This window comes from Apostichopus japonicus, chromosome 4 (genome assembly GCF_037975245.1).
Source record: "Apostichopus japonicus isolate 1M-3 chromosome 4, ASM3797524v1, whole genome shotgun sequence".
NCBI lineage: Eukaryota > Metazoa > Echinodermata > Holothuroidea > Aspidochirotida > Stichopodidae > Apostichopus > Apostichopus japonicus.
Window position 1 is genome coordinate 26,875,822 of NC_092564.1, and position 25,263 is coordinate 26,901,084.

Below are 25,263 nucleotides of genomic sequence, written 5' to 3' on the forward strand. Positions count from 1 at the left end.
AATTATTAAAGTAACATACTAATGTGGAGTATTAATTGCCATGACATCATACTGGAAAGTATTTTAACGTTTTGAGATTTTGCACAAAGACAGTAAATATTTTTGTTCTGTATTATAATAAATTCATCATGCTTTCAGACACTTTTTTCAATTTTGTTTTCAACAAGTATTTAATCTTCACTTTACCTGCTACCTATCTTTAAATAAGATTGCATCGTGTTGAACAGTTAACTCACATTTATTGCCTGTGATGTTATTCTTTCCTTTTAAGTTACTATTCTGTAATGTTTAACATCATTTCCTTAATAGCTATGTCCAGTCACATGTTTTGAGTCAGACTCCATGATCTGCGATATTAATTTTGGATTGATTTTCTTTATATCTAATTTAATAGTTGAATTAGTCTGTCATTTTGCCATTTCTTTATTACCTGCATGTAAACGGTAGCCAAAGGTCAAAGGTAGACAAAGATCTTTTGATTTGGTCTGTTCACAAACTCTTAACATTTGGTTTAAGTCACAGACAATGTGTACAAGTTATAAGGCACTGCATATAGATGATAAGTCATAGCAAAGGACCAGATGTCCAGTCATGTCATGTCAAAGCCTATAGGATGATCATGACCTGTGATGTTGTTGTTTGGTTTGTTATATCTGTACTAAGCTTTTACAAGTCACAGCTAAGTGACCACTGTTACGTTGTCTACACGGAGGATAAGTAATAGCATAGGACCAGACTATACCATTGTCCTTGTTTCATATTTCAAATGTCCATATTATTTCACAGCGCAGAAGATGGGTTAAATCTCAGTTTCAAGAAAATCTAGTTTGTTTCACATCATAGAGTCAGGCCAGGATTTGTATTGCGTTGATTTCAAACGTCATATATTTCTATGTGTTACGTTAGACTGTATTGTCAGCATGCCAGTATCAAACTATTTAAAGTTTTCATTGAGAATGATCACTTAAGGTGTAGGTTTATTTACTAATTATCTTTAAATGTTAATATTTACTTTTTTCTTGCAGTTGTGGCCCTCAAATGCAATTTTTTTCCCCCTTGGAACATGATTCTTATTACGTGTATAAAATCAGCTGCATAAATCTGGTTTGATGACGAGTACCTTCATAGTAATTACTGTGTATCTAAATATGTTAATACAAAAGTATATACAATGGTGGAGGTAATGCAAGATCAGCTTCTAAGTAACTCTTAAATGTGAATATGTTAGTCTTAAATAAAGATCAAGATTACAATTTCAATCGTGTCGACTGTAAAATAAAAATTGCAGACATGTACTTCTTCATGTACTTCATAATAATTATTATTCTCTTTTTAAAATTTTCTGTGCAGATTTTGTTTTTTTCGTCTTCATGTAATTTGACATATGTTACATTTATGTTATGAAACCCATATAATTTACACGTACACCAGATTTTGTTTTAAATCGCCTTAATTTTATCGCTGTATAACTGTAAGTTTTGATTTATTTGTTTGTATAGTACAATTGGTGTGAAAGAATACCAAATCATTCAGCTTAATTTACAGAAGCTTATAATATACATATTACAGAAGATGTATGAAACTGATGTTAACCTTGCCATTGTATTCTCTTTTTTTATTGTGAATTTCATTTAAATGTCATTTTCAAATGATACTTCAACTACCCCTAACAACTAAGGTGATGACCCGTGGTGATATTATAGACTTGGTGTTGAAAAGATTTTATTCACATCGATTTGCTTAACAAGTTTGTCATAAACTTGAAATGAATCTGGTTAAGAAGTACCCTACAATGTCAAAGAATTTACAGTTCATGTTAATTATTGATTACTACCGGAATGTCCATGGCAGTAACCATCATGATTTCATAGACTTCAGAGAGTCTGCAAATTTAAAATCTCTCATTCACCATCATTTGTGGGATGTCTTGTTCATTTCATAGTCTTTTAGAGAGTCTGCAACGCTAACATCTCTCATTATTTATGGGGTTGTCGTTGAAAATTGGCAGGACCCCAGTCATCTGTGATCGTTTCATAGTCTTCAGAGAGTCCAGTTGAATAACCATGTCTTGTTGGTTGACTTTGACTCCGTAATCGAAAAGGTTCATCATCTTCACTTATTGGTTCTTGGTATTCCGGTACTGAGCTGACAAAACTTGATCCCTGTTGCTTCCCTCTAGAGTGGCTGGAGGGGTCTAATTCCAGTGTAAAATACTGAGGTGCTGGGTTTACATCTGTTGGAGGTGGAGAGCTTAAATTCAAATCAAGACACATGTCACTTTCATTTTCCTTGCCCGCTGGTGGAGGTTTTTTACTTTTTTTGTTTCTGAAAAGAAATGATCTCTTCGATTTTGTCTGCAAACCTTCGTATGTTGTACCAAGCCCATTTGTAGTTTCTTTTCTCTTATGGAAGGTACTCTTGCTCTTCCAAAATTTTCTTTTGTTCGTCTGGTCGTGTTGTTTCTTAACTGGTGGTCCAGAGTTCAGATTTGTTTCCAGGCCAACATAAGAAACTATCGATGCTTCAGAAGCTTTTCTAGGTACGTGTAAATCTGGTGAATTTAACCCCATATAAGCATCATGAGTTTCATCACCCCTATTTAAAAGACTGAGCTCAGCATAGGCACCACTAGCAACGTTAATAGGGATGTGTTTCTTCCCCATCAAGTCCAGCCCCTCTGAACTTCCCGAGGGGCCATCTCCTATACCCAAGTAATGATTCGTTTCCCTGGCTGTGTTCGTTTCCAGACCCATATAAGCACTTGTTTGCTGATGGGTATTCTCAGCTATACCCATGTACTCGTTAATGGGAGGGTCACCAGCTCCACCCTTATCCAGCTCCATATATTGGGGCGTTTGCCTGGTTCCATCTATGACCGTGACATGCTTTTGACTGTTATTGTCAAGCGATGCGCTTTGACCGGTCTCCATCGACATAGCATCCCCTGCAGTAACGAGCACAGTGTAAGACGCCGTGGTTGATGCGTCCAGCGATTTATCCAACTCTAAATCTGCGTACTGAGCGTGTCCACTATGTTTCCCTTCTGGAAATGTAACGTGTGGATCCGTTTCGAGTGTTGTGTATGGTCTACATTCCCCCTGTCCTTCTGATGCTTTTCGTAGCCTGTTGGGGTCAGCATCTTGATTTGGACCCTCGTCACTTTCAGAATATTTTGACATTGGTCCGGCACTAAGGATAGCCTCGTCATATATTATGTTAGTCAAAGCTGTCGTTCCGTTCTTGGACGGTATGTGACGTGTCGTATCACCATGCCACTGTTTGCCGGACGTTTGAGGTGATGTGCATGGACTCTCTGGATTATTCTTGGAGGCTTTGTCTGGTGTGTATTGATTGCTCAATTGGTTAGAGGAGAGCGGGGAGGAGGGTGGTTCACTCAAGCCAGATAACCTATTGGCCATTGAGATAGTCCGCAGTATATCATTCCTCTCCATAGGGAGGCTGCTGATTTCATATGCCAGAGCTGGTAAACTCTTGTTTCTCTGCAAGTTTCCTAAAAGATTCGTTCGCCTCGGAGCTGAGCAATGAAGGGATCTGGCTGAGGACGAGATGTCACCTGAAAAGAAAATGGAATATCGATCAGGCTATTTTATACTTAGGAAAGAAGTTCATCTGCACTGTTCGCGAGTTTGCTACCCATGAACCAGGAAAGTGTCAAGGGTTATATCACCGTAGACAATTTCGTGGTTAGTTCACCATGACGTCATAAATAATTCCTCAAAATACTGATCATTTATTGCCTTGATGTTTTCATCATTAATTTACACCAAAAAAAAGGGCACCGCCATAACAATTGGTAATGAGATTTGGATCGAAATTTACAGCATGATTGTGTGGGGTGGTGGGTGGGTGGGTTGTTGAGTGGGTGGGTAGGTGGATAAATTTTTATTCAAATGCATCATTTGTATACCGTTTTTAGTAATAACACAAATGTGGGAGAGTGGGATTATTAAATTCTTGTATTTTAACCAGGTAACTTTAACATAAAATCGTAGTAGTCAATGTCAAAATAAACATTGGTGTCGGACTTAAAGGCTATCAAATTAGTTATATACAACGCAGGAACGCAGTTTCAAGTTCAGCGAGGGCCTGTTCTTTACAATTTTGTGTTTGTGGGGTTGGGGTGGGTGGGGGGGTAGACTGTAGTCTAGCCACCAATTTGAGGAACGAGTTCATGCAGGTATTTCTGCGAAAGGAGAAGAAAATAGCATATTTGAGGATTCGTTCACTTTGTATCTTAATCTACAATCGCCCTTGAATGTGTTGCGTTCTTTAATGTCACATATAGTGCTACACTGAAATGTATTTGAGCCAGCTGCTAGACATTTCACCGCAATAAAATGTCCTAAACCATCCGTCGGTAATTTTAACTCTAGTAATCCCAATCAGCGCCAGTGTTATGAAACTAACATTCGGATTATTATCCCAAGGACGAATTATTTGTTTGTATTCGGAAATGATTGTGGCCATATTGGAAACATTACAATCCCCTGCAAGAATATTTTATGAGAGACATGATTAAACCACGGAACGCCGTAGACCCCAAACCGCCCAATGTGATGGTATTCTAAAAGCTATGTCCATATTTTAATGATACGTCCCTGGTGTCAACATGTATGTGACTACTTTTAAATGAAGATAATCTCATTTAATATGATAAATTTCTGAACAGTTGTACTCATGTTCTAGCGGTAGGCACAAAATTGATCTTATACGGACCATAGGGAACTTGTGGATCCAATCCACGGGACGTGAAAATGATGCTAAATCGAATATTATTTTATTTACATGCGCATTGCCCATAACATCACAAGTGAAGGTACTATATAGAAAAGTTTCAAGTGTTCATATTATAACTTGCTATCGGCTAACGTTCCGCGGGACGCATTAAAAGAGTCTTGAAACCTACACGGTCGGAAAAATCAGAAAAATTCAGCGTGGGCCATAACCGACCCTTTGACGAACTTTGCCTATACCTATGCTCTAAACTGATGCGTTAAATGTGTTTCTCATCGTGTACAGACCACTACACAATATAGCTAAGTTCGCATCATCCACAGATCCGTTTAGAATTATGTAGGCCCTATGCTGGAGATGTATATATGGGGTTAAATCTTTCACTATGATCTGTTGGTTTTCTTTTGTCCGGCGTTCCATATAAACTGTATATTGTCACAACTTACCTCGGACCAGGTTGCCTTGCCTCATAGGGAGTTCTGGACCAATACTGGCATACACTGGGCCATCCATCATCTCCAAGCTACCGAAAGAGAGAGAGAAAATGGGGAAAACAATGCCTAAGTTCGAAATTAAATAAAGATGTTACGCTGTAATAATATCATGATCGTTATTAAATATGTATATATTCAGTTATATATAAATTTTTACCACGAACGATCATCCACTGAACAGATTATGCCTAGTCATAGAGACGCATGTGGGGTCTCTGTGTGTATGACTACGTCATGGCTATTAAAGTGACACTATTGGTGACTATACTTTGGTGAATGCTAATAAGATGGTACTAATTACTAGGACAAGTCCTCTCTTTGACACGACATGCAGATCAAAAGTCACTTTCAGAACTGTTTCATAAGGCTTTCAATTATCATTCAAGTATTCTCAGTTATAATCGACCTGCCGTTATTTTGGTCGATTTTTTTATGTTAATAATGCCCTCAATATATTAGAATGCGTGGAGTTAGCTTACCTCTCATTTCGTTTACTGGCATCGCTGACTTGAAACTGATTACTGTGCCTTCTTTTTAGGAACAGAAAGATCAGCACAGCGATGATCATTGGAATTGCTGCCGCGCATATCCCACTGACGGCCCCGGAAATGAATACTCGACTCTTATCTGAAATGTGCAGGACGGAACTGAAAGATATTGAAGGGCTTCACGAGTAAAAACTGAATTGAATCAAATAAACCATGGGTAAGTGATATGTACGTGCATATAACTTTGAGTAAGATGTTGATTATATTAATGCTATACATCTGAAATGGTCACCTGCATTGGCTGCAATGTATGCTATAGAAAGTCGACTAAAGGACACAATTGGTTAATCGCTCATCAACCAATAAATTTACTTGCATACACCCACCCACCGATAAAAGCGGCTGCCTTCACTGATTCAGTATAGTATCTTCAGGTATACTTTGAGAGTGCTATAGACCCGCTATAGACTCATTCACATTCTAGGATAACAACAATAAATTGTAGAGTCAGAAACATATAGAGTCGGACCATCACAAAGTCAAACCATTACAGAATCAGGACTACCATGGTAGAGTCACAACGGTTATACCATGCTAAAAGGTGATACCATCCACCAGTATAAGATTGGTTTGGAAAATATCTTTAGTCTATTTGGTATATAGGCCCTATTTTTTGCGTCTGACAAACTTTTAAACGAAAATGAAGGAAAACGTTAGGGAAACATTTCGTTACCAGTTGATGTTAATATTCTAATTAGTTTTGTCTTTTAACTTAAGCAAACGATGTATCCGAATTATCATAGTTTAAATTATGGTTAGTATATTTTAAAGAGCTGCCAACGGGATATGTTAACTTACTCGCTTCTGCAGTAGGTGTTCCGGGATAACTTGACGTAATTGTTGAAAGCACAGAGGAGTTTTTGGAGTTACTGGTCAGGGGGGTCGTTCTAGTTGCACCTGTTGGACCGGTCACTTCCTGGGGTATTAGCGTCCAAACCGGAGCTAAAGTCGTCACTGAACTGTGGTACCAAAAATAAATATTTGTTCCCCTCTTACCAAAACTGGATGCATGGCATCAAACAAGTCTCAAAAAGCAAAAGAAAATGACAAAGTTGTTAAAAGCGTGATGAGCTTCTTATAGATATATTCAAATATATAGATATATATATATATATATATATATATATATATATATATATATATATATATATATATATATATATATATATATATATATATATATATATATTCATATATATATATATATATATATATATATATATATATATATACATCCTTAATAACAGAGAAACAATAACTGAGGTAATACCTGTATGAAGTACATAAAACGCTACGCTGGCCCTTACAAAAGTTGACCAGATCCATACATTGTGATTGGTCCCAACAAATGCGTGTCTGCACCCTATTGGTTGACTCATTACTGTAGAGGGAGTAACACACTGTTCGTGTCTTGCTACTCGCTAGGCAGGGCCGTTCTGAGTACGGTCTGTGTGTAATGCAAATAGCATCGTTGCATACATCCGCCTCTATTGCAGGAGTGAAAAAAGAGAGAAAAATGATTTACTTTATTAATTTGATTATCATTTTGTTTCCATTGCTAAAAGATATTTTTCCGAAGATACCAGAATAGGTTTTCTACACACATACACAAAAACCACCACCAAACCCTTCGTACAACCCCAAAATTCCCAGGGTAACCCTTCGTACAACCCCAAAATTCCCAGGGTAACCCTTCGTACAACCCCAAAATTCCCATGGTACATCAGAACAAAGAATATGCTAGATCTTCCTTGGGTTCGAACAGGGTTACCCCTATTCGTATATCATAGTCCCATTGTATCGAGACTGTAACCGTATGATGATGACAATGTTTGCGTCTTCACCACGAGAGTCACTTGGAAAGGGATTCAATACTACATATGTGTGATGTGTAAAAGTAGAGGGCCCGACGTTTCGATCCTAGCAGGATCTTCTTCAGGAGCTTCTTCAGCCTCTGAAGAAAATCCTGCTAGAATCTAAAGGTCGGGCCTTCTTATTTTACCCATTCTCTTACACAGGCCCCTAGTGGATAAGCAGTTTGCTATCAGTTTTGTTTTATTTTGATATAGGTACGATGTTAACCAGGCGGTCACGTCTATCTGACAAGAAAAAAGTGTATGAACTCTTCACAATAGTCTGTACACACCTGCTTTGAAGCATCTTATGGGTGGGCAATATAAACAGAGTATTAGATACAGAGTACTAGGATTGTCCCATTGTTCCAACTGGCCGCACATGAATAATTTTAAATAACAAAAGGCAGCAATGAATGTACGTGCGCGTGTACGGCCAGCTGTGTGCTTCCTTCCGCGATGTTGTTGTTTTCCATATACAAAAGGATTATCTAAAATGGCCGCGTTTTGACATCTACAGTATAGCGACAGGATTCAAGGAACTCTTTCTTACCTTTACATTGTCTCAACATTAACGCGTCAATAACAAATGTTTATTTGGAGAGGAACATTTCTTTAAACCACCGTCAAACTAATTTGGGAACATAACTGGATTATTACTAAAGTTTCGTCATGGATCAGTTCGTGATACAACGAATGCCCATGGGCTGCTGACTTCCTTGGAAACATCCGGATTACTCTGCTATGAAAAACCGCACAGGAGGTAAGACTTTGTCATGTTTTCCAGAATAATATCTAAATGGTACATACTACGTGCTCACACTGCAATCGACCCCTGAAGCATTTTGTTCAAGAAACGTGTTATAGACGTCCCTTTCAGGATAGGTGGAGGAGGGGGGAGGGGTGGGGAGTATGGGCTTGGGGACGTTTGAACATGTCAACATACAATATACGCTAATAACCGGGGAGGGGGAGGGCGGCTAGGGCTTACATGAAAGTATTTTTGAATATTATTTTTTACCGATATTAAATCAGTTGATAGTATTATCTCTGTTGGAAAACAATGTGGTTTTACCGTAGCCTTCCATTAGCAACAGTTCTACCTCACTGATAAACAAGTGTACGTAAAATAATGCAATTTAATCAGTTGAACTCTGTCAGCAATTACTTCCGCAGACATTGATCATTTCCGAGTCCTTCAACCACGTACTTACTTTACATTTAGTTATATGATAAGCTGTGCCCAATACAACAGTTAAATGCATTGGTATTCGAATATATGAGACCATGAAGCAGTGACAACTAGAATATATGGTAATATGGCGCGGTGACAACCAGAACATTTGAGACCATGGCGCAGTCAGACAACTAGAAAAAGTTATGAGACCATGGCACAGTGACAACCAGAGCATATGAGACCATGGCGCAGTGACATCTAGAACATATGAGACCATGGCACAGTGACAACTAGAATATATGACACTATGGCGCAGTGACAATCAGAACATATGAGACCATGGCGCAGTGGCAACTAGAATGAGACTATGGCACAGTGCCAACTAGTGCACCAGCGGTACTAACTTCACTGTGTAGGCACTAAACACTAAAAAACACTACACTTTGAACCCCCCCCCCCTCCTCCCAAATAAATATAATAAAATAAATAATACAAAAAAATCCCACGATGTAGTGGTAACACTCGCATAATGTTTGACGTCATCAGTGCTAGATGACGCACGACCTCGCACGGCCTTAAAAAATTGCACATTAAGAAGAGGTTTTGCCGGAAAGTACAACAGAAGGAGAAAAAAAAGAGGTTTCTGAAACAAAACCGGCTCAGATGTATCGAATGGTTAATATTCCATAGGAAAGAACTCAAGATATTTTGTACCGTACCGCACACATCTTCATTGTATCTGGATGCACTGCACCTGCTGTTGTAATAGTCATGCGGAGACACAATTTCATCTCGATATTGACACAGGTCTTGACAATGAGCCCTGCGATAAAACATAAGACTGCAATAGTTGAAGCAAATTTTAAACTTTAAATTTTTAATATATTTTTTAATTTTATGATTGCACTCCTCGTGGAATCAAAAGTTTTGAAAATTACCACAGAAATAATTTTTTTAATTTTTTGGATTTGACATCGAGCAATGCATAGTGAAATATTTGACGTCTATTGCACGCCAAAACCATAAAGACAATAGGCTTTACTTTCATATACTGTATTATAATGTTGTTGCTTTATCATTGAAATACTGTACTAGCATTGGAATACTTGCTTTTCTGTAAAGGTTTTTTTTTAGAATTTCATCAAAAGGTAAAATTTTGTTTTGCAGAGAATATTATTTTCCACTGGGGATAAGTGAGTTAACTATTGTAATTTAGGAAAACGAAAATTATGTTCAGCTGAGTTGTCGTGATGACGTCACTCCCTCTGCTGTTGCCAGCATTTTGCATTCGCAAAATATCACCAAAATTGAAGAAAAAAATAAAGAAAAAGAAAAATCATATCTTCGTAAAACAAAAATGCTACGGGGTGTAATTTTGACCAAAAGATGTAGAAAAAATTGTCAGCAATTTTTTGTTTTAAGCAATCGACTTTGAAACCAGTCAATATGTTTGTCACGATTGTTAAATTATGTGGGTATAAAGACGTTCTTAATTTCAGTTATTGGAATATTTGTCATGAAACTTAACGTCTTGAAAGTCTCTCTATATAGGAATAACCCAAAGTGAAAGTAATGATTAGTTGGTAATAGGGTATGTTAAGTTGATGTGCATACCAGTGTGGACCGGTAAAAAATGGCCTCTTTGGGTACTAAATTGCTCAGTAATTCACGGTTAGGTTGTTGCATAACTTTGGTGCATGCGATTTTGTGATGGTTTGCCTCCAGAGATGTTAGAAATAACTATTTTGTTGCCAATTTCAGCTCATTCGAATGTTTGGCCCACACACAAAACCCCTTCCCCTCGACACTGACCTCCGGAAAAAAAAACAACTTTATCGATATCACCCAGTTGGGACATTTTTTTCTATACTGTACTGTCATGTCCCGCTTCAGGGCACTCGCATTGTCAGTACGAGCAGTATGAATATCATGTTTCTATCAGATTAAAGTAAGGAACTGTTTGCACTGGCAATACCAGTGCTTTGAGAGCATGATATTGGAGTACAGTTAAGAAGAGAGGTATTAGCATTAGGAAATTGTCCCAACTAGCTGTTGATATAAAATAAAGCATGATTATTCAACTTAGGATTAGACAACTCACCAGCCACACAGTTTTCCTAGGGAGCGATAATAGGCAGTTTTGTCGTTGATGTTACTGTTAGCTGTTACTGCAGTTGCAATTAGGAAGGCCAGTAGACTGCCGGTGGTGAACATGTGTTTATATTCCATCATGAAAGGTCATCCGCTACCGGAAGTAGTTTTACCCCCTGTGTGTGTATTGATGAGAAATCAAAAACAAAACAACAAAATTATTTAATATTTAGGGTATCATATAATGCTTGACTTGGCATTCAGTACCTTCCTAGCTTAGGATAGTACAGTATGCAATGTTTTCTGATAGTACAGAACAATGTTTGGGCTACAAACGGACTACCAGTACGATAGGTTGATCATTGTATCAACTAAAGGTCACGTGTTATATATACCGTGTCCACATCGAGGTTTAACGTAACGCAAGGGAATCCAAGAATAGTACAGAGCTATGATATATTATGGAACAGGGATACGCGTTGTATTTCAATGAAAGGGACAAAGATAGTAAACCAAATGAGCAGTTAAGAAAACCTCGGTCGTTACATCACACAGTTTGTAGCTATATGTACAGAGCGGAAGGCCCGTGGTTCGAATCCCGGTGGAGGCTGAAAGTTTTTTCACTGTTCTTGATTTTCCAACTCATTACGATTTTCATTTATATATATATATATATATATATATATATATATATATATATATATATATATATATATATATGTATATATATATATATATATATATATATATATATATATATATATATATATATATATATATATATACACACACACATATATATACACAGGAGAGTAAGAAGCTTCAAACAGTGGGGGGCACAACATCAGGGGGGGGGGCACTTTCTCATTCCACAACCACCACTCGTTATGCTATAAACCGACACACACCGGCCATATCACTTAAATACATATGTTAGTATGCTATCGAAACTATTATGGTTCAGGTGAATAATTCAAATAAAATATGAAATTAACAAAGGCTTAAGATATCCAAAAGACAGTTCTTCATCAAAGGGGCACATTTTATTTGCCAGTAGGGCTGAGTGAACTGCAGTAATGCTGAGTGAACTGTGCAGGACTGTATTAGTTGCGGTACTTGAATTAATCTTGTGGGAAAATGAAACTTGGTGATTAAAAACCGCAAATATGGAACGTTAATCCTCGATATCCCGAAATGAACTAAATAGGCCTACATTCTTGTTTTGTTTTGTTCATGGCAAAGCTTTCTATCACACTACTGTAGGCTAGAATGAATGTTGTTGGTTATTCGGTTACCTCTATGCTTAGTTTGTGTGTTCGGTTTCATATGAAGAACGAATCAACAATTACAATCGAACACATTATGTATTTTCTCTCCTCTCATACCTGTCTCCTCACAACAACTGTACCCCCACTCGCTCTTACTTGTCTAGAACTGACCGGGTGTGAGATTTTCATCACGGCCACATAAATATAAGGAAAGAGTCAAGAAAGAACCCGAACACAAATATGTACGTACTCACCAGTAGTAAACAGAGCTCATTCGTAATAACGAAACACAAATATTCTGCAGCTTAACTAATCCCAGAGAGGAAACTAATAAATAATAAATTATAGAACAACAACGAAGATAATATCAAAGTTGATTAATTCTTGACAGGTATGACGTTCTCCTTTTGTTGTGGTAATCCATGTACTGCTCTCTATTTCGAGATCGTGTCCGTTGCGTGCATGGCATCCAACTGAGCTCTGTGCACGCACTGTACGTACTTCACGGATTCTATCTGAAACACATGAACTGTACTTTTAAATGATATGACAGTGTTATGCACTTTAGAGAGTTTTCTGTAAAGCGACAACCTGTATCACCTTCTTGTATATACCTGTCTGTATACTTTACCTGTGGTATATGGTCCCTTATATTTCTCTATGGAAGTAAAAAGACAGCGGTTTTGTTGTAGTTTGATTTTTGGTAAAAAACATTTACCGGGATGCACTTGTTTCATGAAAACAAAATATCAGCAAGAACGATTCCAAAAAGAAAAAATTCCGAGTCATGCCATTAGATAATACAACCGCCCATCGATAACATCCTGTTGTTTTTGACCGAACAACCTTCCATTGAAATACCAATTACCAATGACAAGTGAACGTGGTTCGTCAATGATGTGCAAAGGTGACCCACCACCGGAAGTAATCCAATTTCTCAAAGTTCCTCCTATTGGCGATAACACTGAACGTAAAACGTTTACAGCTTGTTTATTGAGAGAGCTTCTTGTTTTTAAATGAGCTTTTCATTGCTCAAAGCTCCATATCTGTTAACTTGGCAATCAGATCCCCCCATGATGACGTCACTTCCCCATTTCTTCAGTAGCCACGAATAAGTCCCTTTTGCAAAATTGCAGGACTTGTTAAGGAAATTCTCGATTCCTATGACTAACAGTTTCCTGAATTCCCACAACGATATTTTTTGTGTGGTCTTTTTGGGTGTATCTTTAAACTCACTAGAAGAAATAAATAAATCAATAATAATAATAACAATAAAAATAAATCAATAATTTTGGATATGGTGTAAATATTATTTCTTGCCTACAAAATTTTCCCTGATTTTAAATTAACTCTTTTCTTGTCCCACAGTAGCGTTTGTTTTTACACCATTGAGTAACAGTGGTAATGTAAACGAACAAACTTTACGGTAGTTGAAATCGCGTGCGTTTATTACAGGTGTTTAGGAATGAATTAAGGATCATCATTCTGTAGAAATGGGGCATCCTGGCATTTAAAAGCAAAGATACCTACCTGTCTCCTCTCTACTTGTGCACTTTCCCACCTTCCTATACTCAAATGGTCAACAGTTATCGTGCAGGCTGCCCTCACACCCTCACCAGTAGTTTTTGCTTCCCACGTTTAGCTATCAAGACATTTTTTTGCTAAAACTTTTCAATATTATTCCCTTTTCATCTCATTCCCTCCTTGCATGCGTCCATCAGGTCATTCTCATCGCTTATCTCTGAGCAAAAGAAATGTTACCTTATTTTCGTTTCTGTGGTTGTGGTTTCTGTGGTTGTTACGTTTCTGGTGTCTTTTGACAGGGTGAGATTGGGGTGGGGGTGGGTGGAACTGCTAACAGCTGTCGGGATGTGTTGCACATCCTCAGAAACGTTTTACTAGGTTTTCTTCAAGCCGGCCGGCCAGCTTTGTAACTGTTTCAGTAGGGCTACTTCTGGCATACAAATATTAAATTGATCATTTTCAATTAAATGACTTGACATTCACCTTCCTTTCTGTTGGGGTGGGGTGGGAAAGGGGGGGGGGGGGGGTTACGAGGATTTTTGCTCGAAATAAAAAACAACAAAATTACATTAGCCCTACATCGAACTATATATATTTACGATCTTCACAACGGCTTTACATCGTTTGTGAAAACTGAAAGAACGCCCCCAAATCGGGTTCTTATTTAATAAATGTTTACTGTACAAGATGTGTTCGACGACTGACTGCCTCAGTATTGTAAAGTGTCTTACTGCACCAAGAGGATTGATGCCTTAGCATTCAGGGGACTTAGTGTATTAATCTTAAGGAGACTTAGATGTTATAATCGTAACGTGGCTAAGCAGGTACGACGTTAAACACCTGTATTATGTATATTGTTCCATTTCAATTGTGGAATGCAAGTTACATTAGTCTGTTGCAGTACCGGACTGTGTGGTAGCTCCTACATGAAGATCTTCCTGTGTGGTCAAGCAACCAACATACTTTTACAGAATGAAAAATATTTGCTTTAAGTTAAGCGTTTTTGTTGCTCAGATAATACAATGGGTTCAATTTAGACAAATCATTTGATAAATTAATATATATGTAACGTACTCCGTAAAGTTTGAAAGAAGAATATTTCTAAACGAAATAAGCTCTTTTGGGGCTTCAACATTTTTGTTTCCGTAGAGCGGGTCCGATCCTCTTGCACTATTGTGACATATAATAAGAAACAGTAACAGTTCTAGCCGCCTTCAACGTGCATAGTTACAACAACCAATCCACTTCGTTCCAACTATCGACACGAAACATTTAAAGTCTTCTTGATAGTAATGTTGATAAGTTCCAAAAAAAAGTGGTAAACTTTCACCTCAGTAATCCTTTCCAAGTGGATTACTCCTGTTTAGATTCTGCTATAACTTTAAAGTTTTGTACATAGGTGGCGCCCCAACTTTCTCGTATCTCAGCGTACTCCTTTGAAAGTGTCGGTGAGAAGGTTTGTTTCATTGGTTGACTACAGCTTCTGTTTCGAAATGGTTCTTCGAAGGCATCGTCAAAAAGTGCCTCTTGGGATTTTGAGAGAGGTTGGAGAGTTCTAGGGGGTTGAAGGGTCTCTGTTTCGACTTGTTCCTGAGGTTGCATTTTCTTTATTTCCACCTGCTCCAAGGGAACAGCAGCGCTAAAAATAGATGGCGCTGTTTCCTCAGTTGGAGATGGGGAACTTATCTTCACATCTAGGCAGAGTTCTCCCTCTATCGATCCTTTCTTTTTCCTGGACTTCTTCATTTTCTTCTTACTTCCAAGCCTAAGCGATCTAAATGAGAATTTCGATGGTGTCTCTGCTCCAGTTTGCACTGGGCTCACTCCATGATGTGACTGCCCTCTCTGCCTTGGAAAGGTCATTACGTTTCGGTCGTCGTTGGCTTGCCTCTCTTCGGATTGGAGTTGCTCCCCAGCACGCAACGTGCTGCTGCCTCTGTCATATTCCGTCTTCGTATCCACTTCAGTAAATTTAAGCCGGAAAGGTTCCGTCTCTAGTTCTAATTGCTTTGGACGAGTACTTTCAACGCCGTCTGTAGCGATTCCATTGGGCACGTTCATAACAAGGTCCTCGTTTAATTCATGGCGCACTTCACCTCTTTCGACGTCTTTTCCATCCTGTGGCGGCGCTTCTTCATTATCAGTCATGGTCTCTACATTTAATGCCGTGTAATTGTTATCTACAACATCTGTGTCCGTTCCTTCGGTTTTTGCCTGATGAGTAGGGTCTGTATCCCCCTCTTCTAGCACAGCGTAAGCAGGTCCCTGCACCGCTGTGGTTGAGTCGCCGGAAGATAATTCAGTGTAGGACTTATTGATAGTTTGATAGTCTTTAACCATGACAAGAGAATTGCTTCTCTTTGTATCCTTCTGGTATTTCTGAGAGAGCTGGTGTCCACTTTGGTTTTTGCCTTCGGTTGACGTGGTATCGTCTACTTGTGACACACCGAGAGTGGTTTTGGTTCTGTCCGTCTCAGGCAAGATGGGTTGATATGTCCCGACATCCATGGATGTTGAACCTACGTAAGAAAGACAAATATTTACATTAGCTTCATATTCAAGTTAACAGTGAATTTGTTGCGTCTTTCCCCACGCCCCCCCCCCCCTGTATGCTGTATGTCTCTGCTCTACACTCTATATAGTACTTTAATTTGAAACGTTCGCTTGAAGGACGAATTACGATCGGCACATAAATCTTTACCGGAACTAAGACAGCAAACCGAAGACTTGATCATAAAATGGACAGTCTACTATACATGTTGCTTGTATACGGATGCCTATACTTACCTACTCCCATCCTTAGTGTTGGATGGTTTGGTGGCAATGCAGGTCCAACAGCTTGATAGACAGGTATTTGATTCATTGGAAATCTAGCACAGGAAGAGAAAGGGGGGAATGATTAGTTTTATTAATTGAATTTAACCAGGACATACACAGCAAATAAACGTGAAGGAGAGCTGTTGGAGGTAACGAGATCCTATATGAAACAGGATATACTGGAATCACGTATGACATATACTGTTTGCATGGTCTCTCTTCAAAGACATTGATTACTTGGATGAGAGGTAGCAATATAGTACCGTTAAGCCGACCATATACACAGCCCACACTGAAGTCGACCCAACGTCACAGACTTGAACAGTTAAACTCAGTGTGTTTATGGCTACAAATAATCAAGACTTAGCTAAGTTTCCGGAAGGCCGAACCAATATGTTGTGTCCGCTCAAATGGCATTTATCGATAGTCGTGCTGTGTGTGGGTGTGTGGTGTGTGTGTGTCGGCTAACGAGTACAACTGCATGTCCAATTTTAACGTAACCCGATCATAGGGAAATAATTTTGCATGTGACCTAAACGAGGACCCATCGTTAACAGAAGGAAAACAGTCGTACATTCCGCGTTAGTCACTCACTTTCAGTGGTGCGTTCAGCAGTCTTTCAGTGGTGCGTTCAGCAGTCTTTCAGTGGTGCGTTCAGCAGTCTTTCAGTGGTGCGTTCAACAGTCTTTCAGTGGTGCGTTCAACAGTCTTTCAGTGGTGCGTTCAACAGTCTTTCAGTGGTGCGTTCAGCAGTCTTTCAGTGTGTCTTTGAGTATTGTTTGTTTGGTTGCGTCTTTATCACTCTACTTCAACCCATGGAGGTAAAAACATAGTTTTTACCTCCATGTTCAACCGAGGCTTGTGGCGGTCGGTATCAGGCGCGTAGCCATGGGGGGGGGGGCGAAGGGGGACACCGCCCCTCCCCTTTAGTATATTTTGTTTGTATGTTTTTATGATATCGCTAGTAATTTCAAGCTTAGATGCAACTTACAAGGCCTGGGAAGTGCCATTTCCAGCGATCTGGGAGGCATTTTTAGCCAAATTTTTCTTGTACGCGTAGCGCCAACTCATGGTGGCGATACACCTAGATACTTTTCAAGGCAGAATCTATGGCTCTGATAGTTTGCCTACAGGTTCGCCCCTCCCTAGACAAATTCCTGGCTATGCGCCTGGTCGGAATGCGTTGTATAGAAAGCACACACATAATTGAACTTACTCTTCAATGTAAGGGGACCTTAGGGCTCGTTTCCTCCGTCTTCGTCGGGTCAAGCACAAGCAGAATATCGCAACAAGTAGAGTAACAAGGAAAGCTCCAACCGCAACTCCGATAGCCATAGCCAATGAATCTATCAGTTCTGGATAGTGGATAAGATTGAAGGAGAGATATTATAGAATGTTTATCTTTCTACATGTGAGTCCCCTCCTGCCCCCTCTATATAAAAGTTCAGACCCTACCTAAATAAGTCAGGGGTGTGGGGAGGGGGGGGGGTAATCGCTCCATCCATCCCTCTTACACCTTCGCGAATCCTGTGCACACCACTGAATGAAGACAATGTTACAAACATGTAGTTATCGTTAAAGATATTCCCACACCACAAAAACAACAACAAGAAACACTCTGAAAACAAGTAGGTAAAGTGTCATGTAAGTGTTAACATGTTTACCACATCTACCAGTTTTTGTGTCAAATTAAAGCCCTTTCTTCAAAAATGAGGTTATAAGAATTTCTGGTTAATAGTATACATTGCATGCTGAAAACTACATCGATACGGAAATTAACGGTCTAATTAAACTCTGTGGTGATTGCTTACTTAATTTTTCATTACCAAAGCCTGTCGTTGCATAACCTTCTGTCGTAAGGTATTGACCTTTCCTCTTCTGGAGTACCCCATCTACGTCTAAAGTACCAGAGATCATGTCGGTGGAGTCAAGTGGTGAGGGCGACGTATTCAATCCTATGGTGGAAGCCAATCTAAGGAGAAATTACAAATCAAATGAAATAATGGCATTATTTCAAAATAATTTAGAACTCCAGAATGTGTGATATTAACTGATGTTGCAAAAACCTACATGCATGTGATTTCGCAAAAGCCTGAAGGCATTCTGATGTCATGGGATACGAACAAAGTGAGGTTGGGCAGTTGATGTGGCGTCTTACTTTGACTGTTAAGACATCGGTATGGTTAGATTTTAAAATTATGATACATTATGGCCATCTATTTAAGTTTCAAAGCCCAAACTGACTGCTACGGATTACGGCGACAGTGTTGGATAAACTTAAGACGGGACGTGGGTATCTTTAAGATAAGGGTGCATAGACTTCTTACACAAGAACCTTTTCTTTCTGGAGGAACGTAGGAGAGGACACGGTATATCATAGCCTAACGTAATAGTATTTGCGGCAAATAGTTTGGAGATATCAGGCGAAAGTTTAATACCCTCGAGCTGAGGTCACGTCAATTGTGTCTATATGATGACGGTGAGATTTCATCTATAGGAATCGCCCAAAGACAGTGGAAGCACCCCTCCCCCAATACCTTGATATACAGTATAGATGGTTGTTGGTGTGGGGTTTGGGGGTTGGGGTGGGGGGAGGAGGGGCATATTGCAGGGGAGAATCATATCAGGAAGGTCACTCTAAACGTTTACGAAGTTTGCTAACATTGTTAGAGAAAAAGTAGACAAGTCGTTTTTTGGTAATTATAACCAAATCAATAATATTTTGTTTTTATAAAAACATCTGCCAAGTTTTTCATCCGTGGGAGAAATGACCTATATGTATGTGTTTGGTAAAACAAAACTGCAGAATAGTGAAGAAAGCATCTTACGAAGGAGGCCATGCGCATTGTGAATATCCATGACCATAGCAGTAGTCCATTAATTCCATACAAGAGTCCTCCCAGCAGAGTTTCGTATGGTTCATCATTATCGGTTTATCTTTACTGGAACCTGGACATTTGTTCCGTTTGGAATCTGATTTAACGTTGTCCCATATTATGCACCCAATTGAAGAATTGCATCTATACGAAACTGAAACGGCAAAGAAAAAACCCACAATTGTGCTGGTGATAATAATTGAGCTAACAAACATACACCCACACACACACCCACCCACTCACACACATATGTGTTTTACATTAAGACCGAGGACCCCATTATTATTTTTTTGGTTTCTTTTTTGTCAAATCCGCATATCCTAACCTTACAAATTCTCTTAACAATAGAAATCTTCTGAGAACGTATGGCAAGCCGATTTACTCTTTGTTTGATATTTGATGATCACAACAATTATTTGGTGATATCACGAATTCATTTGGTGATATCACCTATTAATTGCTGATATCATCAAATCATTTGATGATATCAGCAATTAATAGGTGATATCAACAAATATCGAATAAAAAGTAAAACAGCTTGCCATACGGACGTGGTGATTCTTTTGAAATGTCATATGAGGCCTTGGAATTCCTTTGTCCAATTCAAGTCCTCATTCAAGTCCACATTCCAATTCAAGTCCACATTCAAATTCATAATACAAAATAAGTACACACACGCACACAACCTTTTATTGACAACAAATATTGGGATAATAATGTCATGCAAACTTTTCCCCATCGATATATTAATACTCAAATTTCGATCATGTTTCAGTCTGAATGAAGACATGGATGTTTCGTTAGTTGGTTTGTTGTGATTGAAATTTAGAAATCATTTATCCAAATCGGTGGGAGTCACATCTTACTCAAAATTTGTACGATATAGTATACTCGGCCGGATGTGATTTTGATCTACCATGTGTGGCGTAATAATGTTGTTGTATTTATTTTGTTTCCTTTTTCAAACTGATAACTACTGCAACAGTCTTGTGCACAAAGACGTATTTTCACGGCGATGGATAAGAAGCAGATAAACATCTGCTTCTTATTGCTATTTCCCCTTTATTCACGTTGATAGAATGACCTTAAAAAATATCATTCAAAATCAAACTAGAATCTATATTTGAATCTTCAGATACAACTAATAAAACAACTTTAACTTCAGTTAAATAGAAACGTACATTTTATGTCGCTGTGCGATGTTAGTGAAACATTTTCATGTTGTTTGGCGAAAGGGACGGTGGAAGGGGGGGGGGGCAGCGTCTACTAGGCCACCAGTCGTTGTTATGATATTTACAGAGTTGTTTTTTTTTGTTTTTATTTTATTCATACCACGAGCGGATTCGAGCTGTTCATTACAGGTGTCAAAAGGTGTAACACTCGATGTAGTCGATGAACAAACCTGGCGACAGGTTGCCCTGTAAATAACAAGTAATCAGAGAAAGAACAATGAGTAAACCAAATTAAATTAGTTATTCTTAGGAATTAATTCTCATGCATAATAGATGTACGGATTAGAAAGAAAGGTGAAGTGGTAGGGTGAACTCATGAATGGATGAGAATCTAGGGAGGTTCATGTTTGCATGTCTGTTAGATGTGATAGTGCAGTCGTATGGTGAAGACATGTAGGTACATGTTGGTGATATCAAATCCAAGGTGTTTTTATCCTAGACTATTAACTGAGAGAATACAATATTAAATATGCATAACATTACATTCTGCATAAGCTTGTAACGTTGTATCGTTCAAGCGAAGCCGCGCAATTTTCCCACAGAATTATATATCCTATATGCGATTACAGTCCGTTGGGTTAACCCAAGAACTTGTCTCATGAAAATCGATGCAATACATTTACAAACCCCATAACGCACCTCGTATATTTCCTTTGGTACCTCATATTTCGATACTTTACACAAGGAACCTCATATCTGTTTATAAGTAGATACCTCATATATTGTCTTTCATTAAAGGTACCCATATTTTCTCCTTTACATAAGGTATCTCATATGTTTCCTTTACATGAGGTATGACTCATATCTTTCCTTTACAAAAAGTTCCTCATTTCTTTCGTTTACATAAGGTACCTATTTCTTTCCTTTCATAAGGTACCTCACATCTTTCTCTTATGGGCCCTATAAGGTGTGTCTATTTCCTTCACATAAGGTACCCCGTTTCAATGAGTTTGTCCAGATTGCTATAAATTTAGCTCGAAATGCAGATGTAACAGGTAGTTACCATACGTCATCTTAACAAAATTGTAATAATGAATATAATGGTAGGAATGGTCTCCAGAGGTTATTCTCACCAATCACAAATAACGTTAGGAGGGATACAGATTGACGGAAATGACGTCGTAGTTTGACCATGACTGATGACCCCGAAGACGGAAACTAGGAAAAAGAGAGTCAGCATCTTCGATGTTCCCATCACAGCTTAATGTTTAGTGTTGGTTTCAGTTAAGCCTAATTTTTTCGCGTGACTGTAGGCGTATTGGAACAATGATGAGTTTGCCTGTTTTATTTCCTGGTGAGAAAAAAGTGCTGGAAAATTATTGTCTTTCCTGCTTGGATGAGTAACACAAGAAGACAAACAAAACAATGAAAAGTGAAATGAATTTGAATTCCAAATTCATGACTGTCACTTGACCCACAAGTCCAACGTACTTTTTATATGGTAGCCACGGTATAGTAAATGGAAACGGGATTCCCCGGAATTAGGACCACATTTTCCCTTCTCATTACGTTTTCAATTATATATTCATTTGCATTTGTCGTTTACCTCCATTTAATTAACAAAAGTCTGTTCAAAGTATCTCTTTCGAGATCCGGCTTTAGGAATCACAAATGACTTCGAGTTGGTTAGAATCATGTTTGATCTCTAGAGTAAGACAAATATGTCACCAAAACAGAACTAGTATTGTTCGATACAGGTGACAAACGCCTACAGTGAAATTACGACCTTCCTTACAGGTTTCGAACCTCTGGACATACAGTCAGCGTCTATAGCCTTTAGTGGTAAGGGTGTCCGCATATAAAGCGGGAGGCCCGGGTTCGAATCCCGGTGGAGGCTGGAAGTTTTTTCACGGTTCTGGATTTTCCTTCTCATTACGTTTTCAATTATATATTCATTTGCCTTTGTCGTTTACCTCCATTTCATTAATTAAAGTCTGTTCAAAGTATCTCTTTCGAGATCCGGCTTTAGGAATCACAAATGACTTCGAGTTGGTTAGAATCATGTTTGATCTCTAGAGTAAGACAAATATGTCACCAAAACAGAACTAGTTTTGTTCGATACAGGTGACAAACGCCTACAGTGAAATTACGACCTTCCTTACAGGTTTCGAACCTCTGGACATACAATCAGCGTCTATAGCCTTTAGTGGTAAGGGTGTCCGCATATAAAGCGGGAGGCCCGGGTTCGAATCCCGGTGGAGGCTGGAAGTTTTTTCACGGTTCTGGATTTTCCTTCTCATTACGTTTTCAATTATATATTCATTTGCCTTTGTCGTTTACCTCCATTTCATTAATTAAAGTCTGTTCAAAGTATCTCTTTCGAGATCCGGCTTTAGGAATCACAAATGACTTCGAGTTGGTTAGAATCATGTTTGATCTCTAGAGTAAGACAAATATGTCACCAAAACAGAACTAGTTTTGTTCGATACAGGTGACAAACGCCTACAGTGAAATTACGACCTTCCTTACCGGTTTCGAACCTCTGGACATACAATCAGCGTCTATAGCCTTTAGTGGTAAGGGTGTCCGCATATAAAGCGGGAGGCCCGGGTTCGAATCCCGGTGGAGGCTGGAAGTTTTTTCACGGTTCTGGATTTTCCTTCTCATTACGTTTTCAATTATATATTCATTTGCCTTTGTCGTTTACCTCCATTCTGTTCAAAGTATCTCTTTCGAGATCCAGCTTTAGGAATCACAAATGACTTCGAGTTGGTTAGAATCATGTTTGATCTCTAGAGTATGGCAAATATGTCACCAAAACAGAACTAGTATTGTTTGATACAGGTGACAAACGCCTACAGTGAAATTACGACCTTCGTTACCGGTTCGAACCTCTGGACATACAGTCAGCGTCTATAGCCTTTAGTGGTAAGGGTGTCCGCATATAAAGCGGGAGGCCCGGGTTCGAAACCCGGTGGAGGCTGGAAGTTTTTTCACTGTCCTGGATATATATATATATATATATATATATATATATATATATATATATATATATATATATTCAAACTTAGTGCGCGTCTTCAATAATCTGCTAAGTCATGAATAGTGAGAAGAACTCATTAGCTATCTGACACGTTTGTTAAACTTGTGTTTGTTTTCGTCTAATATTACCTTGACCTGTCATCTATAGTGAGAAGATATTTTTGCCATCAAAAATATATAATTAATACCACGTGGTATCCTGATAATAAGTTGGCAAACTTCCCCATTCTTGGTGCAACACAAATGTGTCACACTTAGAAAATAATACATCTATATTATTACAATATACATTTCATATGTATATACAACATGTAATTGTCACTGATGACGATACTTCGTTCAACGAAAGCCGTTGGTTAAATTTGGTAGAACTGCTAAACAAGATAGGCCTAGGCATCAGTTGTAATAATTTAACATTTTAAAAAGTTAATTAAACATTAGTTATCCCACCCCCCCCCCCCAATTATCGATTATAATGTAGCCTACGAAAGTCCATGCTTTGACCTATCAAATATAACCCATGCTAAACATACTCGACTGTATGGTAAATATTGTTCCTTATTCTCCCACTACGCGCATGCACACAATAGAAAACGAACAATACAAAACATTAGAATAAATGTAGAATATGTCAGTAAAACGAATAGGATGTATATTTAAAAAAATATATACTCTAGAAATAACTAACCTTACCGTTGGTGGACATGAGCACCCTGCTGATAACAATCCTAGGTTATCCTAACTCCTGAACTTGTTGCACACCAGGAATTATTCCAGATAAACTAAATACTGCGTGTTGTCTATGCCAAGTTATAAGTCACTGGGCTGTATCCTGTTCAACAAACGTGGCCTTTGCGTTACAAGTGATCGTAATAAATGAATGTGCAAGTTGCTGGCCCAACGGAAGTCAAATTTTCCTGTCTGTAGCGTTTTCCACCGAAAACAGTCCCTCAATTGGTATTAGATTAAGACGAATGAGAGAGTGTAGATGCACTCTGTGTTGGTGTACGCTTGCTTTATATAGTTAAGTAAGCACATGTGAATAGCACTAAACGCCTTCGCAGACCTTCAAACTTTTGGAGTGATTCCTACTCATTGTTTCCTATATACTCATATTTTGGTTGTAATTTAATTGTTTTTACGACGTTTGATAGAGTAATATTTTAAAATGCTAGGTAAACATGAAATTTAATAAATGGTATTTTCTGTTTGGTGTTACATCCCTGAAGTTAAATTACTATGTCACAAGTCGAAACATTTCATTGTAGGTCAGAAAAAGTAATTCAGTCTTTAGTGGCCGGTCGTTTCATTACAGGTTTACTGCAAAAGAGAAGTGTAGCATTACTGAGGCATTACTGTATAGGGAACTGAAGCATTATTGTACCAAGACTGTAGGGTAACTGTAGCATTATTGTACCATTACTGCAGGGTTACTGTATCATTATTGTACCATTACTGTAGCATTATTGTACCATTACTGTGCAGTTACTGTACTGTAGTTTATTCTACCATTACTGAAGGGTTACTGAATCATTATTGTACCATTACTGTAGGGTTACTGTATCATTATTGTGCCATTACTGTAGGGTAACTTCAGCATTATTGTACCAATACTGTAGGGTTACTGTATCATTGTTGTACCATTA

At 38.5% G+C, this 25,263-nt stretch overlaps 2 protein-coding genes across 5 annotated transcripts; both read right to left on the bottom strand.

The window, feature by feature from the left end:
- Positions 1–398: 398 nt before the first annotated feature.
- On the bottom strand, positions 399–13,205 carry LOC139966991 (uncharacterized). 2 transcript variants are annotated; one of them, XM_071970545.1, is made up of 9 exons: positions 12,934–13,205; positions 12,818–12,835; positions 10,929–11,094; positions 9,547–9,650; positions 7,068–7,284; positions 6,596–6,756; positions 5,729–5,876; positions 5,202–5,278; positions 399–3,574 (listed from the first exon to the last, which is right to left on the bottom strand). In XM_071970545.1, the coding sequence occupies exons 3-9, from the start codon at positions 11,057–11,059 to the stop codon at positions 1,977–1,979; spliced, it is 2,436 nt and encodes an 811-aa protein (XP_071826646.1). In that variant the 5' UTR covers positions 11,060–11,094; positions 12,818–12,835; positions 12,934–13,205; the 3' UTR covers positions 399–1,976. The 2 variants fall into 2 exon arrangements, with proteins under 2 accessions (XP_071826646.1, XP_071826645.1); XM_071970544.1 differs by lacking the exons at positions 12,818–12,835; positions 12,934–13,205 and adding an exon at positions 12,441–12,811.
- Positions 13,206–14,286: 1,081 nt separating this feature from the next.
- On the bottom strand, positions 14,287–24,598 carry LOC139966993 (uncharacterized). 3 transcript variants are annotated; one of them, XM_071970548.1, is made up of 8 exons: positions 24,306–24,598; positions 21,709–21,926; positions 20,736–20,821; positions 19,356–19,557; positions 18,354–18,499; positions 17,744–17,882; positions 16,498–16,580; positions 14,287–16,229 (listed from the first exon to the last, which is right to left on the bottom strand). In XM_071970548.1, the coding sequence occupies exons 2-8, from the start codon at positions 21,828–21,830 to the stop codon at positions 15,064–15,066; spliced, it is 1,944 nt and encodes a 647-aa protein (XP_071826649.1). In that variant the 5' UTR covers positions 21,831–21,926; positions 24,306–24,598; the 3' UTR covers positions 14,287–15,063. The 3 variants fall into 3 exon arrangements, with proteins under 3 accessions (XP_071826649.1, XP_071826648.1, XP_071826647.1); XM_071970547.1 differs by having other exon boundaries at positions 18,339–18,499; positions 24,311–24,597; XM_071970546.1 differs by having other exon boundaries at positions 18,339–18,499; positions 24,306–24,597.
- Positions 24,599–25,263: the final 665 nt, after the last annotated feature.

Excerpts from the sequence above, each read along its gene's own strand:
- LOC139966993 (XM_071970547.1), bottom strand. The coding sequence starts at position 21,830 with ATGGGAACATCGAAGATGCTGACTCTCTTTTTCCTAGTTTCCGTCTTC. Across the intron at positions 19,558-20,735 it reads ACAGCTCGAATCCGCTCGTG|TTTCGTATAGATGCAATTCT; the intron begins GTATGAATAAAA and ends TTGCCGTTTCAG. Across the intron at positions 16,581-17,743 it reads AGGTCCCCTTACATTGAAGA|ATTTCCAATGAATCAAATAC; the intron begins GTAAGTTCAATT and ends TTCCTGTGCTAG.
- LOC139966991 (XM_071970545.1), bottom strand. The coding sequence starts at position 11,059 with ATGATGGAATATAAACACATGTTCACCACCGGCAGTCTACTGGCCTTC. Across the intron at positions 6,757-7,067 it reads GTTTTATGTACTTCATACAG|TTCAGTGACGACTTTAGCTC; the intron begins GTATTACCTCAG and ends TTGGTACCACAG. Across the intron at positions 3,575-5,201 it reads GCAAGGCAACCTGGTCCGAG|GTGACATCTCGTCCTCAGCC; the intron begins GTAAGTTGTGAC and ends TTTTCTTTTCAG.